Genomic DNA, 17,578 nt, shown 5'->3' with positions numbered 1-17,578 from the left:
GATTCTCTGGTACCCACGCCCACGCCCACGCCCATGGAGAGTAAAGTACAAGAAAATTCAGTTTAGCTTCGTCGGGAATATAGTTCCAGACGAAAAATAAGCTTCTTAAGCATCAATCGTCTCGAATGGGATGTATCTTTGTAACCAAATCTGAGGATCTCTCGTAAAAATGAAATAGAAATCACGGTGGCCAATTGTAAGATCTTACCAAATTGAGGTAGTCCTCAATTCGGTAGTGTAGAAATCGGGGTTTCAAACTGTTGATTAAACCAATTCGGCTACAGCGTCAAACGATAAGGAGATATCAAATACTTTCGAGACGAGTGGGCCCAAGCAAAGATCATCGGGTGTGTGAAATACCGTGCCCCAAAAATGGAAGTGTAACGGTAGCACAGTCTCAAATGTCCTATTTTTAAAGAGATATAAACTGTAGTCTGTATCATCTTCGATTGCTTGGTATCATCTGAATAATGGAAAAGCTCTTATCCCAAGTCTTGTTTCTGAGAAACATACCTTGGCACGTATATTTCGCCAAGTTCTCAGGGAGTCTTGGTGGAAGACATGATATGTCTAATTCGAAATAGAGTATGAAACTACACTGGAGTCGTTGAACGGATGGTGAATGGAGCAAATATACTTGATGGGTTCTTCAAACCGATCTCTCTGTGGCTTTGTGCCAACGGAACATTTGACCACGCATCGCAAGTTCTCCCAGAACATTGTGGTTGAGCAAGGCAAATGAGAAATGGCTTAGTTGACCTCAAGATTCAGTCTGAGGAGATGACATCTTTGCTTGGACTCTGTTCATCACCATCTTCTCCACGACATGTATCAGTACCGCGGGGCAAACAAGATAACGTTGATAACTGACACCCACAATCCTGCTGTCTTGGCATGAGTCTGATGTATGATGGATGAAGCGGTGCTCTCTGGAGAAACTCAGCCAGTGGTAAACAATGCTGACATTGGAGATGATACTATTCGTGAAGAACTAGCACATATTTGTGAGGGGTGGTTGCGTTTCGTTCCGATCCGACTGCGACCCCGCTGAACCGCTTCCGAGGATATAGTCAGTACAGTCAGGACAGTACATATAGTCAGTACAATATATACAGTACATATAGTCAGTACAGTACATACTGTACATACAGTACAATACCGAGAATGCCTAGGTATCTTCATTCGTTGCCCAAAATAACACTCCAATCTTTCCGCATCCACCAGATTATCCAGAATCCAATCTTCGAATAGTAACGATATACATTTCCCTGACTCTTGCAACGATGGGATTGTTGGTGCTTTCGTGATAATTGTCATGGTTGTTGAATCAATCTACTGCTTTCAATTGGCTGCTGACAGCTGAAAAGGCTTTCATTCGGGTGACACTTGATTGGTCCGAGGTTCAGTTGTACAGTCTTGCCGAGACGAGAAGCTTTGAAGAATTTCGCCGAATCCGAATTCGAGTTCTGAGCGCATTCGTGAGTCAAGAGGCAAATCAATTGTACTTTAAAATATATAAAAATATAAAAAAAAAAGAACAATTGATATGAGGTGACAATAATCATGTCTTCTTCAAGGGCTGTCACAGCATGTCTGCAGCGTAACATCGCGCGACAAAATGCTTCCCGGATTGCAACTCAATGTCCGCGAATTCTTCAACAATCATTCATACATCCCACATCGCGACCCCGCATTGCCTCATCATTAATCGCTGGTCAAAGATGCGCTTTCTCTCTCACAGTCCCTCGACGATTGGCAGACGTCGAAGATGGTTTTGATCCAAAATCGGTGGAGAGGGAGTCGGATGAGGTTGATGTATGTATAGTTGGAGGAGGTAAGAATATTATCACATGCCAAGGGATTTAATTAACATTCACAGGTCCTTCTGGATTAAGTGCTGCGATCCGACTAAAGCAACTCGCAAACGAAGCAGGGAACGAGGATTTCAGGGTGATACTCTTAGAAAAGGCGGGTGAAATTGGGGCACATATTCTTTCTGGCGCGGTCATTGAACCTACGGCTATCAACGAATTATTCCCAGATTGGCTCGCGGAGGACAATGAGAACAGATTCGAAAATGTTACTCCCGTCTCAGGTGAAAAGATGCGTTTCCTTACTAAAGGCAGCGCCATTCCTTTACCTGCCCCGCCGCAGATGAACAATCACGGCAACTATATCGTCAGTCTTAATCAATTCACAAAATGGCTTGGAGATCGAGCAGAAGAGGTTGGAGTTGAAGTTTATCCTGGTTTTGCAGGAGCGGAAGTTTTGTACAAGCCGGATGGGTCCGTCAAAGGTGTCGCCACCAATGATCTAGGTATTTCGAGAAGTGGCAAACCCAAGGATAGTTTTGAGAGGGGAATGGAATTTCACGCAAGAATAACTCTGTTCGCAGAAGGTTGCCATGGAAGTCTCACAAAGCAAGTCATCAAGAAATTTGACCTCCGTAGGGATAGTCAACCACAAACTTATGGCCTCGGTATAAAGGAGGTCTGGGAAATCCAACCTGAAAAGTTTAAGAAGGGCCAGGTTATTCACTCTTTGGGTTACCCTCTCCCAGCAGACACCTATGGTGGTGGTTGGATGTATCACTTTGGCGATAATCTAGTAAGTATTGGACTTGTGGTAGGACTCGATTATCCAAATCCTTGGATGTCACCATATCAAGAATTCCAAAAGATGAAGCATCACCCACTTTACAAAGATGTTTTGGAAGGTGGCAAATGCATATCATATGGAGCTCGTGCTCTTAATGAAGGAGGCTTCCAATCGATACCGAAATGCGCCTTTCCTGGTGGCGCCTTAATTGGTGACACTGCAGGCTTCCTCAACGTTCCAAAAATCAAGGGTACCCACACCGCTATGAAATCCGGAATGCTTGCTGCAGAGGCAACATGGACTGCATTGGAGAAAAATGACGACGCGTCCGTTTTTCTGTATGATTATGAAGATTCTTTGCGCAAATCGTATATCTGGAAAGAATTGAAGGAGGTGCGAAATATGCGGCCTTCATTCCATTCACCACTAAAGCTATATGGTGGTATTATGTACTCCGGACTCGAAGCATATGTTCTCAAGGGTAAAGTTCCCTGGACATTGAAGCATAAATCCACTGATGCTGCAGCTACCAAGCTTGCCGACCAGTGTACAAAGATTGAATATGAGAAACCCGATGGTAAAATCTCATTTGATATCTTGACAAGTGTTAGTCGTACCGGTACAAATCACGAGGAAGATCAACCAGTTCATTTGCAGGTCAAGGATTGGGATAAGCATGCGGAAATGGAGTACCCAAAATACAAGGGTATTGAAAATAGATTCTGCCCGGCTGGCGTGTATGAGTATGTTGAAGATTCAACAAAGGATATTGGAGTGAGGTTTCAAATCAATGCGCAAAAGTAAGTTTCTCATCTTAACATGCTGTCTTAATACTAATCTCCCTCAGTTGCATTCATTGTAAAACATGTGATATTAAGGTGCCGGATCAGGATATCAATTGGAGTGTTCCGGAAGGTTCAGGTGGACCAAAATATTATATGACTTAGATATCCAAGCGCATGAAAACAATATGTACACCTATTTACATTATACACGAATGATCTCGATGTGATGCCGAGTTTGGCTTGGTGATATACCGCTCAATAACGAACAGGTCAATATTGAGCTCTCGTTGTATAAATATGCGACACATTGCTTTCAAAATCCTGAAGGGCTTCGAAAGTCAAATTTACCTTCGAAAGGGGCTAGTCTAATGGTTATCTCATTTACTCTTGCATTTGATGTATCTTATCCAGACTATTCAAAGAGAATTCATTAGATCTCTACGGTAATATTGCTCGCTTGACTTTCCTTCTCGCTGTCCCTGTGCCCCCTTTTCGTCATATCTTTAACCGTTGGGTGTCTTCTCATCACTTTGGCATATCTCTCACTATCATATTGAAGTTTCGTATCGTTCTGTTATTGCTAGATTTGACGACGTCTCGACGATAGAGAAAGATATCGAGATATGTGTCTGAGAAGGAAGCTAGTTTGATTGATGGTTGTTTGGCTGGTGGTTGTTTGGTGCAGTATGTATCTACATAGTATATGCTCCATACACCTGCTAGATTATGTTTATGGTGTGATATTCAGTCTGTGTGGGATACTTGATGGGGGGTGGGTGGAATATATAGAGTAGGGATATGTGGGATTTGCTTGTAGGTAGTCGGGTACTTGATTCGTGTGACATGCGGATATTTACTGCTTGATGGAGAGGTAGAATGCTTTGGTATAAATGTAAAGATAAATTTCTCGCTCTGCTGCTATACTTGAACTTTAGAAATAAAAGCATAGCATGCACGACCATTGCTCATGGGTTTGTGAAATTGTTTGCTCGTTTACTTGCACACTTCTACTGTATTGCGTGGCAAAGTCCAACCTAGGGATGTTCATTGCGTACGGGGGTTTGAATTGTTTATTGTTGAATCATCTTTTCTCGCTGTTGATTCCTTGATGAAGGCGTAAGTTCTCAGAATAGTTTTGTTGTCGCTAGATATCTCTGCGGATGCTGTAAAATAAGTACATGTACCAGTGTGAATCTTTCCGGGTTTCTGACAGCAATTTAGAGATGTTGGTAGGAAAGTTGAAGACGATGTTTGTCTTGCATTGACTCACTTACTAGGTGCTTTTCGCCTTTGCTCTGGGATTAATCGAGATTGTTGAGGTGTGAGGTGATGCTGTTTATTTGCTCAAGAGGTCAAGAGAGGTAAAATGAAAATTGATACGCGAATCAAAAGTTACAGGAATCAACATAGTAGGGAGGCAGTTCATTTTTGAGGTCTTGAACTCAAATAAGGAGTTTAACGATTAATATTAATATCACATTTTGCTTATTGATGCTTAGCTATCTAATAATAGTCCGCATATTCTCCTCCTGAGCCTTGACATAAGCTTTTTCATGATATCTAACGCACCCCAGATTCAGTGACTACATAAAGTGAATGATGTTCCAGCCTAAAACTCACTGATCGTTTCTCTGCAGTTCAACTATCTAAATTACCTAGAACTCATCTTCCCTCACGATTCTAGAATCATAGAACTAGCATTATTGAGATATATACGAGATGGTGGTATCGCCACTTGGTAACTGGTCTTCGGCATCTGAAATGACGGAGCCTGGAGCTGATGCGGTGGTTTGGCGACTAGGGAATTGGTCGTTGATGTCTGGAATAACTACAGGTGGATATGAGATAGTGGTATTCCGACTTGGAGAGTGGTTGCCGGCGTCTGGAGTAATTGTGAGTGGAGCTGATCGGTTGATTCGAGGGAACTGGTCTTCGACATCTGGGATGATGGTGGGTGGAGCTGATATGGTAGTTTCGCGGCTTGCGACGTTTTCGTAGGCGTCTGGGATAGGTGCATATGGAGATTGGTAGACGAGTTTAGGATGGCTGTATGGCGATTTGTACGAGATGGGAGGACCGTATGTAACATTGAAGTCGCTGACCAACTCATCGCGCTCAGAAAACCCTTCCTTTGACCCGGGAGAGCTACAATCAGCAAGCTTGCTCATTTCCCGAGTCATAATCTGCGGTTCAGGGGTCCCCGCATCCATATCAATATCAGCACTCACAGTTGCAGCACCACCAATTCTCCTCGAGCTTCTCCTAACGAAATCGTCGCTGGCGACCACTTTTGCCTTCAAACGTGAACTTCTCTTCTTTTCAGCAAGAGTTTTCCTCCCAGCCGGGCCGCTCTTCTTGATCGAAACCTTTTTCCCACCCTCGGTCTTATCTTCCACCACAATCGATTCTCCTACTTCTTTTTCCTCTTCGACTACAGCAACTTCGGCCCCTCTAATGAAGCCAAATGTGGATCCTCTAGGATCTCTTGTTGGTTTGATAGTCGTGTCAACCTGCTTCGGAACTTTGCCAACGCGAGCTTCGGGGCGACGCTTGGGAAGGTAGCAAGGGCTCATGACGGTGATGTGATCGTGTTTTGTGTCTATTAGTGAGTTAACAAGAGACGATAAAAGAAGTGCTAGATTAATCCAGGGTAGAGGCAGGACCGCTGATAGTTTTTATTACAGTCCAATCATGAAAATCTTCTCAATCCAATATTATGGTTAAAAGTTTGAGATATTGCATTCATCTTGGATTGTGTGCTCTTTCCAAATACTGAGAATCGTATTCAGTCTGCCAATCCAAACTATTGGATATTCTGACTGATTGAAACAGCAGGGTAAGAAAGAATGCTAGGTCGTGGGGGGAGTGCTGTAGTAAAAGAAAGGAAATACGTACGTCTGTTGTAAAGTACAAACTTATTGACTTGTCTCTTGTCATATGTGATAGAATCCGCAAATTGAGGCAGAGGTGTCGGATTCTGATCTTTCACTAGAATTTGACACAAGAATTAGTTTTGGCTGGCAATTTTTTCTGCCCGCAAAAAACAGAGGTTGCAACAGATATGCGACAAAAGGACTGACAGGACAACATACAAATAGCATCGTAGACTCTAATAGTCTCCATGATGATCTCGGCATTCCTAGGTGTAATAGATGGATGGTTGTTTCTGGCTTCTGATTTCACGTTAGTTGAATTGCTTTACTGGGCCTTGTGGAGTTGAGATGGAGGATTAGTGATTGAAGTATTTTAAACGTACTAGATTTTAATGCGCGCCACTGAACGTCAGTGTAATAAACCGGCAAATCAAGCATTCGCGGCATGATTAAGAGTTTTGTAGAGAACTGGCCTTGCTTTTTTGGAAGTTTATTGTTGTAGGAACGAAGGTTGAGGTTCTTGTGGTGGGAGATTTGATATGTTTGGAGTTGTGGTTATAATTCGAATATCAAAACTTAAAGTTTCTTGACCTTGACTTTGAGGCAACTTTGTAGGAGGAGTTTATTGTGATTGGAAGAAGGAAGATGGAAGTTGAGAGTGTTGCAAAGGTGATTGCTTAAGTACCTAGGTAAATAGTGAGTGGTGTGGTTCTCTGCATCGCTTAAGATAGGATGATTGATTTGTGGTTCAGTACGGGTTCAATACGGCTGAACCGTACCTCGCTGCTAAACTTTAGTGATCGGGTGAAGTATTTACACATTAATTGTTTGAAGATCAGTAGATTACAGAAAATATCTACGTTCCAATCCTGCTTATCATATCGGTCGTTCATTTGCGTATATTAGGAAAGGTCTATCCAGGCGGATCTGAATAACGTGACTTGCAATCCGAGTCCGTGGGATAGACTTTGAGGAGATCCATGCAACGAGAGTATAAATGTGCGCAATGATTCTCATCAAGTATCAAGCAATTCACTGCTCTCTAAGATTCAGTGATCAGCTATTTCAAGTCCTCGTGCGATCATAGATTTTCTATTTTGTATTGACCGTAACTTGATTTTTACATCTACGGCCACCAATATCTGAAATTGTTTCTCGTCTAATTTGAACTTTACGGTTTTGATTTCAAGCATTTTCAAGCACACCGGTGGAAATTGAGCTTCTACGGGTCACGCGAACCCCATTATTAATCGTGGAATACCTCACAGTCCTATTGTATGTCAGATTGTCTTTACGGGTGCAATTCTTCTTATTTCAATCTGGCTACGGTTGACGTGGGTTAGGAAACCCTACAGGGTCTCGTTTAAACATTATTGATAAATCTCAGGTTTTTAGTCTCGGAATGGCTCTGACGCTGCACCAGAATGAAGGACTTGAGCGCGATGAAGCATATTATGAAAATACGTTAAATTGAAGTGCAGGGTATCCAAAATATTCATTTCAATTAAATGACCCTAGCGATATGCATGGAAAAAGTAATTCAAAGTATTCTTATGCTTTGGGAGAATAGTGACAGATCAAATTCGAGATTACACTCGAGCAATACTACTAGATCCATATCAAAGCTTCCAAGCACTAAGGTCTCTCATGGATACATCAGTGATTACTTGCCTATGTGATGCATAATTAAGGATTACGAACAGCAACTATGTTGCCTTCCTATGTACGATAAACCATTCTTGATGCATTGGATAAGATAATGGTGTGCAATTCACTTTAGTAGCCTGATCTTGCTAGATTTAACATCACGAAAGCTTAATTGGTCAATATTAATAGTAGTTTATTTTACGATACATTTTGCATCCAGTCTGCTCCAACATTTCTCCTCTGAACCAGCTACCCAAATCCCTGCCTTTTTGTCCTAAGCGTGACGTCATCATGTTATTTGAACAGACCCTATCTCATCAATATTCCAGCATATAGGCAGATCATTGATGCAATTTTCTCCCAAATAATATGTTTTTGGCACAGGAATCCTAATGCGCTCTCCGTGGCGCGGCTGTTGGCATGAATGCTCGCTTAATCCAACCTTAACGTTCGAGGGTCTCTTGGAGACACCTATTCACCCAATTTCCCTAATTGAGCTATCCCAAATGTCTTCTTCAAATGTGAGAATATTAGAAACATGATTGAAGAATACGCCGTCGTAGACACCGACCCGACGATGAGGATTTTCGGATGGAAGATACAGACGTTTTGGTATCATCATACGCTCAAGGTTTTTGTCGTCCGTGTGGCAACTGAGATTTTTGTAATTTAAAGAGCGGCTATGGGTTATACGCTCTAGTAGATTTTTTGGTACCTAAAATATTCTCGGATTGTAAACTCCCTGATCTAGAGCTAGGAATTAATCTTTCAACATCTTCCCTCATCTGAGAATCAATCTGATCCTGCATTCCCCAGCCCGAGCTTGGATGAGAGCTTCCAGCTTTAACTCTCTTTAGGGGTGAACCAAAAACTTCCAGGTCTTCTGCCAAGTTATGGCTGTCTTTATCTAAATGGACGTTGTCATTATTTTGCTGAGAGTCGCTCATACGCTGATCGCTAAGAGTGGTTTGCTGTTGAATATGATGACTCCGAGATTGCAGACGAGGAGACAAAGCGGTTCCACAACCAGGAGCAAAAACATTGGAAACAAAGCGGACTATAGAGTTCTCTGATGAGAAGTCGGTAAAACAGCTCTCTTTGCTATCGACATCATCGTCAACGTCGTCGTTGACATTGTCTAATGTTCCATATCGACAAGGGCTAAGATACCCGAATGTATGTTTCTCGAACAACCTGGAGTTTTCGCAAGAAGTGGGAATTCTTTCTTGAACTCCTTGTGTGGAATGCTTCCCATCTTCAAAGAAGTTGCATTCATGGAGGCCTTGAGGCCTACGCTTGATCCTATCTTTGAGACTATTTCGAAGACGGTCTAGTAAAGGCATATTGATAGGTATTCTTTGGTAGTTTAATGAAAGGTTTGATGGAGATGTTATCGACAAAGCCTTGCTCTAATTTTGTGCGAATTTTGTTGTTCCTTGGAGATAATTAAGCTCCAGAGATGACCCTTTACTAATAGATGATACAAGAAAGTACAATACGGCTTTTCCTATGAGTTTGGTGCCGGGCTGCAAAAAATGGAGATTAACGACAAGATACATTCATACAGTCAGTACTAATTTGTAGACAACAAACAACTTCTATACGGCACCGTGTGATGGTAGCATGCAAGTCCGGACATTCTGTATTCATGAATATGGACATGAAACAGCTCATGCAAGCGGGTAATTGTATTTTGTAGGATATTCATGTAGGTCAGAATTTCATGCTGTTTGAGTCGGATCGAAGGATCTAGGCTTGGAGTGGCACACTGGGCTTTGAATTCATAGCACAATACATATTTTTGATATAACTTGCGCTTCTAGTTTGATTCTCATATTTTTCCTGGTTGTATTATAGTTGAACGTCAGATACTCCAGTAAATTTCCAGATATTCCTCATACCCAGGGGGTCTAGCTCTCCTGACATCTAATTTACGGTCACATAGCGATTTATTATTTTCACATAGCGATTTCGAAGAGTTCAAGAGCTCGCTTTCACATTTTAGTCAGAGTAAGATCACAAATGTATGTCAGGATTATAATGCAGGGTTCTTTGCGTATAATGAATGACTAGGGTTCGTCCTAAATTGGTGTTCTCATACTACAATTGAGATCGCCTTCTTGAAGTGTTGCAACGGATGGAGATGCCCCGTGCTTTACTCTGGCTCCTAAAACTAATCTGCAAAAGGACTACAAATGTCTGCAGCTGTTTCTACCTGATAGTTCAAATATTGTGTGTCTCCATCAACCTAAGCCCTTTGATCTCTGCACTTAGATGCATGAGAACTCAAAAGCTGCTCATATCTTCCTCGATATATGGGCGTCAGAAATATCAAGCGCTGGTTCCAGCTTGTTCCTAATTCTCATCGATCTTTACACGTAACCTATATGCAACTGGAAGGGACAATTCATCCCGACACAAGGGGCATGTATCGTGATTTTTCAACCATTCAACGATACAATCCCTACCAAATACATGTCCACATTTTGGCATCTTTGAAGGCTCATGATTAGGTTCAAAGGGAATAGTAGCCTCAGCGTATGGCTCAATACAGATACCGCATTGGTCAAAGTCTAATGTCGCAGGATTGATCGGGGGCAGAATATCCTTGATAGCTCTAGTTCGATCGCGGTAACACTTCCTAATCTCAACCACAATGAATTTCATTGTGCCATTCTCACTGCCTAGAAGAGCATGACGCTTCTGCCCATTCAAATTGGGGTTCCTACGAAGTTCTTCGATTGAAAGTAATGGGACAGACTCTGGTTCAATAACTTCTATATCCTCGAGACTGTCGAAATCTTCTCCCGAAAACGATAAATCCCCAGTAGACACAATGTCGAGTGTCACACCAGACTCTTCGTATTGAGCGGGTAGATCGATCCAATCCAAGTGTCTACGTGGTCTTGTAAGGTTAAGATCATTGAATATGTCTTGTGAGAAGGTGTTTCTGGGCGACGACGAAGAGCGAATGTTGCGGAATCGTGAAAGTATAGTTTCCATTAAAGACATGTTAGATAGACTTTGATACAAACTCGGATTGTTTTGAGAATTGATGAGGTCGGCTGGTTACTGTTCTGAAATTTGTTATCCGTCGACTTCTTGAACTTATTGGATGATGGAAGTTATTGTAATGGTTCTATGGAAAGATGGAAATTCTTATCGACTGGCACAAATAATCCTTATAAGCTAGATATATCATTCGTACGGCATTATTTTGGCACATTTGGACAAAATCTTATTACTGTCGCTAGAACATTGTATTGGGAATGTTACGGCTGATACGGTACAAAACGAGTTTCCTTTACGGTCTTTCACGTTGTCATTTAATTTCACTATTAATTATCACTCTCGTTAATTACATCGATTCACTCGCCTGAGAAGCGACGATGAAATCACCGTAAGAGTGAGTCAAACATTGAAACCCATTTTCATTTTATATACAGACTAGGTAGACTATTCAACGATTACGTGCAGAGTAGATAATTGACTCCGCAGATAATCCGTGGGTTATCGGCCTGACTTGATATTAGATTTACATAAATTTTGTACTGTGAAATAGATTACGGGTTTTATCGGTGATCTCTAAAGTGTGGAGGACCTTTAATTTACTACTTGTAAAGCAAATTATCTATAGATCATCTGTAGGTATATAGCATCTTTGCGCAGTCTATTACAGACTTCGAGTCAAGGTTAGTATCGAATCAGTAGAATACATCGAAATCTACCGGTAGAAAATTACTTGCATTCAATCTGAAGCTTTCTTTATAGTAAGTTCTCAGAGCAATCAAATGTTGATGAAGAAATTGATCAAAGGTTTACATTCACAATTTTGATATTCATCTAAATATTCAATTGCATGACTATTCGCAAATGCATTTGCTCGCTTATGCTCATAGATCATTTGTAGAAGCTGCCTTTTTAACTTATGTATCTGAGATAGTATTCCACTGTTCGATGTTCTCAAAAATTTACTTTAAGTTTGTTGATATGTTGGAAACCATCTTTCGTCTACATTACAGCTCGAATTCAACTGACTGAGCTCTATTATTTAAAGTAGCTTCATAGGCAGAAGTCCAAAAAGGGCTGAAAGTATTCCTAACTAATACCCAAGATGATAGCGCAATCATTCCTGGCCCTCAACTAATCATCCTGATATTGAGGCCCTTCAACCTCTGTTAATGGGCCATATGAAGTATCAATATCCATCCTTATCCGTCCCTGGCCTATGATTCCGTATGCTCGCCATTCTTGGACTCTAATATACCCACATCTGTAGATGAAATGGCGTAGGTAGTAACACTTTCCGACGACACATTGGGCATGTGTTATTCTCCTTCAACCATTGTGCAATACAATGCCTACCGAAGACATGCTCACATGTCTTTATTTTTACTGCAGTGTGATGTGGCTCATTTGAAACAATGATAGAATCTTCAGATTCGTTTGAAGCATCCATCGAATCTTCGAAACCGTTTGTTATGTCAGAAGTACTAGGCTCTTCTGGAGTAATTGCCACTGTGTCGGGCTCGCTTAGAGTGGCAGCCGTGGTATATGACTCAATACAAATGGTACAGTTATTCCATTCAATAGTTTCAACATCCACCGACTCGAGTGTTTCATTGATAGTCTTGATTCGGTAAGTGTAATCGAATAAGATTTTCACACTCAGGGATCTCATGCTCCCATCATGACAGTATAGAGCTGCATTGAATAGATTTTCTTCTTCCAAATCCTCTTCAATCTCAAGTTCACCATAAGATATCCTCGGATCGTCGCTACATGCGATGTCAACGGCCGCTCTTGCAATGTTCTCGAACTCTGGATTGGTACGGCTCATATCGCCATTAAGCGAAATAACTTCGATTGTGACTCCACGAGTCGCAACCATAGTTGATATCATTGTGGAGGTCGGAATCAATGGTGTCATTGGTGTATACGGTATTGTCGTGTTAGTTGGTGTCTGCGGTCTTGTGGTATTCTCAGAAATTCGGAAATCGCGTGGTGGGATGCGGTGCGGGCGTATATCAAGTCTTCGAGGAGGCATGGTGCTTCCGGTTTGTAGAAGGATGGAAATGATATTCGTTATATCTTTCTTGTAGGCTGGCAGTAGGTGATCTGCTCTATGGCGTTTTAAGATCCGATGTCTAGGAAGCGTTGTGAGGTGGTTGGAACACGTTACTTGTTGTTGATAGACGAATAGGAAACGAGGCAAACACAGTAACAAGACTTTTTTATAAGCTGGCGACTATGTTCATACCGTTTCACTATCATCAACGATACGGTCTGCTCAACGCAGGAAATAGTAAGCGCAAATACGGCCCATCATGCTATGCAATCACCTCGGGGAACAAAATATGAATTCTACTGTTTACTTTGGTACAAAGAAAGGTCAAATAATCTTCCACCTTGAATCAGTGGAAATCGAAAAGTGGTGAGTGTATCAAGTGAAAAATCTATCGCTTTCGTGTACTTGTTTCTTGGATTACACACGGCGAGACCGGGTTGGATTATGGGGGATGAGAAATATATATATATATGCATCATATGGGCTCTATCTCTAATGGAATTAGAGTATTCGTCAGGCATACTAAGAGCCAGAGAGTTCCAATTTTAATGACTAATGTGAAGTACGGCCGTTGAAGCGAGTGTAGCAGGAGCAATTGTAGTTATTGATGGTTCTGAGAGGAAGTTCGAAGCTTAGCTTCGAACTTATCCGATCAAGTAGGCTAAAGAAGCTAACTATACTCAGTCACGTATACTATAGATCTGTGTGTCCTTACAATTCAGACTACTATTAATTCGTTCAGCCCTATATCTCAAATTACTAGTTGCTGTCGTAGCGTGTTCTGATGACAGCTTGTGACCCATTTAAGTCTCAACTAAATTAGGCGAGATTCTATGTTGCGCATCTAGGTTGCCAGACTAGATTTTATAATGAAAGGCTACATCATAAAGTCAAACAATGGGTTTTATATCATGTAGTGGAGGGCCAGATTCTATCGAGACAGGTTCTCTATCAAGAAAAGAGATTTCAGGGTGAAATCGATCACCATGTGTATTTCTTTGTTTCTCTTTTTTGAAACTTAGATTATGGTCTATAATGATTAGAACTTACGGTTTTCATACAGAATCTGAGGGGCATGAGATTAGTTTGTGGTAATTGTTAATTTCTCCATATTTGAATTTTTTATTTTTTATTTCGATTTTTCCAATTCTCTACGCATTTTAATTACACCTGGATAACATCCCGCTTGATCGCTAAAACGACATTACCAAATGCACCAACCAAACGCTGATTCAATCTTCTATTGTGCATACGCACGATACTGAACAATTGAAAATGCCCGAAAACCTCACTGACCCATTTTGGTCACGGAAACCCCCGCTGTGGCTCACATTCCGACCCGTTCGGAAACCTCCATGGACGAAATTTCTGTCAGAGATCTCCCGCATTCCGGTACAGAGGGCAGGTAGAGTTGCTCTTCAACCACTGAATAATGCAGTATCTGCCAAATACGTGCGAGCAGTTTCGCATTGCACAAGCCTTGTGAGAGTTGATGGTATCAGGCTTCATATTAAACGATCTTTGGCAATCAGTGCAATAGCGTTTGTCCTTGACCACAATAGGAGCATCTAATTTTGTATTGTATTTTTCCCGGCAAATAGGACAGTGGTCTGATTCGCAGTCAGACACTGGAAGAAGTCGATCTTCAATAATTTCAAGTCGGTAATCCTCATAACAATTAAGTTTCACCATCGTGTCGTCTTCGAAGATCGAGGGCGAAGGATTGGGTTGGTCCTCCAACTCCAGGGATCGAGCTTCTCCGCCCTCGGCTTGAGAATTCACTGCTGTCTCCGCGTAATTTTCAGATGACTGTCGTGTTTCTCCACCCTCGACTTGAGAACCCACCACTTCCTCGTGGCTTTCAGATGATTGTCGTGCTTCTTGACGTGTTCTAAACCATCCTAGCGTCGGTCTTCGAGTTACGCCATCGACACCATGTATTAAATGCTGTGTAATATCATCCATTTGTTGTGATTGTATGCGGCTATCAGCCAAAGCAGAGTGGTGATCAAATACGTCTTGCTGGGCGTCCGAACGCGTCTGAGTTTCCGGGGAGGGATTATCTGCCATAATTGTTGTGTGTTTGTAAATGATACTCGGGATTGGGTCGAGTGCGTTCTTGGGGAGTTCTTTCTGTAATTTTGAATATGAGAAGTATTAATGAATAGACTTTGAGGTTCTTTGATCTGTGTTAATTTTTGTCCAACTTATTTAAGAGATGGTTTGTGTGAGAGTTTTGTAGCATGTACTTTACCTTTTTATGTTCAAAAATCATTAGCGTGGCTCAAACTAATGACTTAAGCGCTAGTAATATACATGCTATCTAAAGTTTAGCTTGACGAGGATCTAGTCTCTTCGATTTATTGGTTCAACGACGGACACTAAGTTTATCGATTGGGTCGTGAACGAGATCAGGAAGCTGCTTTGGTTTCGGTATTCTGTGTAATGTCACGAAATAATACAAAATACTATGCTTACTCTACCATAAATTTTGGCTATACTCAAATTATCTTATTAAATTCTGTGATGATGCGATAGTCCCTTGAAAATGCTCTCTAGGCGTATCACAGTGTGGAAGATCACAAGCGCCAAGAGACTACTACATGGACTACTGGTGATATTTGGTCCTTTTCGAATTTTTCAATTCGAGATTTTAGAGGATAAGCTAGATAGTTTCGATTAAATAAAGTTTCATTTCATTCATTTTATAAGTTTCAACATGGAAGGAAGTCAAGATAAGCTTTGGGGGTTCTTTCTTTTTCTATTCAATTTCCCCCTCACGTTTCCTTCCCCCGCTACATTGAGATTATCGATTGACTCATAAATCATGTCTTCAATTTCTGGCGACAGTGATACATACATTAATCTTGAACGCCAAAATCCGAAGAGCTAAGAATAGGCCTATAAAAACTACGGAAAGAGGTTCAAATGGGGGGATAATTATACTGTACGTCTGGTGTGACGAAGTCTCATACTCCTTCTAAGTACATAATGCGAGGTTGTGACATCAAATTCTAGGTCCGCTGTCAAAGAATTGAAATTTAAAGTAGCCAGCCTTAGTTTAGTTCAAGAAGCAGTCAGAGTAGTGAAGGAAGTCAATCTCCGGATCGACGGCTCAAATTGCATTTCGCCAAGTCAGATTAGTTTGAAAATTGAGTGTCTCATGGCTTTCTAAAAAAAATATGTAGTATTTGTTCTATCTAACTATTTTGAAAGGCCTTCGCCCAGCCCCTCAATTATGCATGCGAAAAGAAGAGAATTCGCTTCCGTCTCACCAGAATGATGCAACTGAGCACTAAGATCCGAATGCTTGTCAACTTTTTGAGATGGCTATCATCCTCAATTATCCTTCCCAAATTGCTTCTTCTCATCCTCCAACTCTGAGGCATTAAGTCTAATCAATCATCGTCATCATCTGAAGAGCCAGTGGAAATTTCGATTGCAGCGCGGCACATCGGACAAGTGTTCTTTTTCTCTTCCTTAAGCCATCTGTTGATACATTGCCGTCCGAAAACATGCTTACAGTCTGGCACCATACAAGCGCCATGAGAAGCACCGTTTTCTGCACTTGAGTCGTACTTTTCATTGCATATTGGGCATAGTACCGATTCTGCTTGCGTTTCATCGATCAGGACTGGAGTCAAAAGCTCGTCAATGGCCTGGTTTCTGTGGATCTCTTCGATATCTGCGTGAGACTGGTTTGGTCTAATTCTCGCATAGAAACCGTTGATATCTGCTTGCGACTGGTGTGGTCTAATGCTCGCATAGAACTCGTGGAAAGAATTCATTGTTTCTAGAGGTATCGTTTGAACCGGGATTTCGTTGTGAATCTCAATTGTCGAAGCTGGATTGGCGCCGCTGCCATTACGGTTGTTCAACTCTTGTGTGTAGAATACGAGAGCTTCCACTACACGCCGAGTATCCATGAGGCCTTCTGGGAACCTGGTTTGAATATACTGATTAAATCGGGCCCCGATCTCAGCATGAATAGACTACATGTCCTCGACAGCAGCATCTTGTGGCACAACAGTCTGTAAAGAAGTACCTGATCGTCCGTCATTGGTAAGGCCACCCGAAAGCTCTTCGTTGTCGTCAGAGTCACTACTCTCGGTATCTTCAGGATTGTCATGAGAACTAGTACCTGCTGAAGCTTCGTCTTGCATAATATTCTCCTGTAGAGCGAGTGATTCAGCATTTCCAGAAGTGTTTTGTTGCCCAGAGCTTTCTATCTCCGCAGCGGCCGAATTGTTGCTTTGCCCAGAAGACATGATGATGGGATTTTTCGTGTGTGGAGTGATGAAAGTTAAAGAGTGGGAAAAGCTTAGTTTTCTGGTGTTATTGTGGATTTAATGTATCTCGAATAGTCGTTGAGCTTACAGGAAAGTCTGAAATGTTCATTCAGATGGCTGAGATACTTGAAGTCAGAGTCAATGTTATGATGAAAGATAATTGCAAGAAGGATGAAGGTAACGATCCTTAAATATTGCAAAAAGAATTCGGTATACAACAAGCGACTTTTAGTACAGCAGTCTGCCAAAGCTTGACGCTGTGTATTAGATAACTTTTATGTTCGAAACACGTATGGCAAGAGTTTATATTGGTTGCTG

The 17,578-nt window shown here is 41.6% G+C and overlaps 8 protein-coding genes across 8 annotated transcripts; 1 reads left to right on the top strand and 7 right to left on the bottom strand.

Annotated features, from left to right (window-relative positions):
* Nucleotides 1–760: 760 nt before the first annotated feature.
* Nucleotides 761–1,317, bottom strand: EAF01_011263 (uncharacterized protein; the record flags this gene model as incomplete). Its single annotated transcript, XM_038919520.1, has 2 exons — nt 761–991; nt 1,150–1,317. The coding sequence occupies 2 exons, from the start codon at nt 1,315–1,317 to the stop codon at nt 761–763; spliced, it is 399 nt and encodes a 132-aa protein (XP_038765034.1).
* A 246-nt stretch (nt 1,318–1,563) lies between these two features.
* On the top strand, nt 1,564–3,545 carry EAF01_011262 (uncharacterized protein; the record flags this gene model as incomplete). Its single annotated transcript, XM_038919519.1, has 3 exons — nt 1,564–1,834; nt 1,880–3,398; nt 3,446–3,545. 3 exons carry the CDS (start codon nt 1,564–1,566, stop codon nt 3,543–3,545), a joined length of 1,890 nt encoding a protein of 629 aa, XP_038765033.1.
* A 1,360-nt stretch (nt 3,546–4,905) lies between these two features.
* Nucleotides 4,906–6,703, bottom strand: EAF01_011261 (uncharacterized protein; the record flags this gene model as incomplete). The annotated part of the gene is made up of 4 exons (XM_038919518.1): nt 4,906–5,982; nt 6,279–6,371; nt 6,476–6,556; nt 6,640–6,703. 4 exons carry the CDS (start codon nt 6,701–6,703, stop codon nt 5,084–5,086), a joined length of 1,137 nt encoding a protein of 378 aa, XP_038765032.1. The 3' UTR covers nt 4,906–5,083.
* A 1,675-nt stretch (nt 6,704–8,378) lies between these two features.
* On the bottom strand, nt 8,379–9,246 carry EAF01_011260 (uncharacterized protein; the record flags this gene model as incomplete). Its single annotated transcript, XM_038919517.1, has 2 exons — nt 8,379–8,556; nt 8,597–9,246. The coding sequence occupies 2 exons, from the start codon at nt 9,244–9,246 to the stop codon at nt 8,379–8,381; spliced, it is 828 nt and encodes a 275-aa protein (XP_038765031.1).
* Nucleotides 9,247–10,258: 1,012 nt separating this feature from the next.
* On the bottom strand, nt 10,259–10,915 carry EAF01_011259 (uncharacterized protein; the record flags this gene model as incomplete). Its single annotated transcript, XM_038919516.1, has 1 exon — nt 10,259–10,915. The coding sequence occupies one exon, from the start codon at nt 10,913–10,915 to the stop codon at nt 10,259–10,261; it is 657 nt and encodes a 218-aa protein (XP_038765030.1).
* A 1,246-nt stretch (nt 10,916–12,161) lies between these two features.
* On the bottom strand, nt 12,162–12,950 carry EAF01_011258 (uncharacterized protein; the record flags this gene model as incomplete). Its single annotated transcript, XM_038919515.1, has 1 exon — nt 12,162–12,950. The coding sequence occupies one exon, from the start codon at nt 12,948–12,950 to the stop codon at nt 12,162–12,164; it is 789 nt and encodes a 262-aa protein (XP_038765029.1).
* Nucleotides 12,951–14,342: 1,392 nt separating this feature from the next.
* EAF01_011257 (uncharacterized protein) lies at nt 14,343–15,041 on the bottom strand (the record flags this gene model as incomplete). The annotated part of the gene is made up of 1 exon (XM_038919514.1): nt 14,343–15,041. The coding sequence occupies one exon, from the start codon at nt 15,039–15,041 to the stop codon at nt 14,343–14,345; it is 699 nt and encodes a 232-aa protein (XP_038765028.1).
* Nucleotides 15,042–16,369: 1,328 nt separating this feature from the next.
* On the bottom strand, nt 16,370–17,239 carry EAF01_011256 (uncharacterized protein; the record flags this gene model as incomplete). Its single annotated transcript, XM_038919513.1, has 2 exons — nt 16,370–16,913; nt 16,968–17,239. 2 exons carry the CDS (start codon nt 17,237–17,239, stop codon nt 16,370–16,372), a joined length of 816 nt encoding a protein of 271 aa, XP_038765027.1.
* Nucleotides 17,240–17,578: the final 339 nt, after the last annotated feature.

Source organism: Botrytis porri (genome assembly GCF_014898465.1).
Source record: "Botrytis porri strain MUCL 3234 chromosome Unknown BPOR_020, whole genome shotgun sequence".
NCBI lineage: Eukaryota > Fungi > Ascomycota > Leotiomycetes > Helotiales > Sclerotiniaceae > Botrytis > Botrytis porri.
The sequence above is the reverse complement of the archived record's forward strand: the minus strand, read 5'-3'. Positions and strand labels throughout refer to the sequence as shown.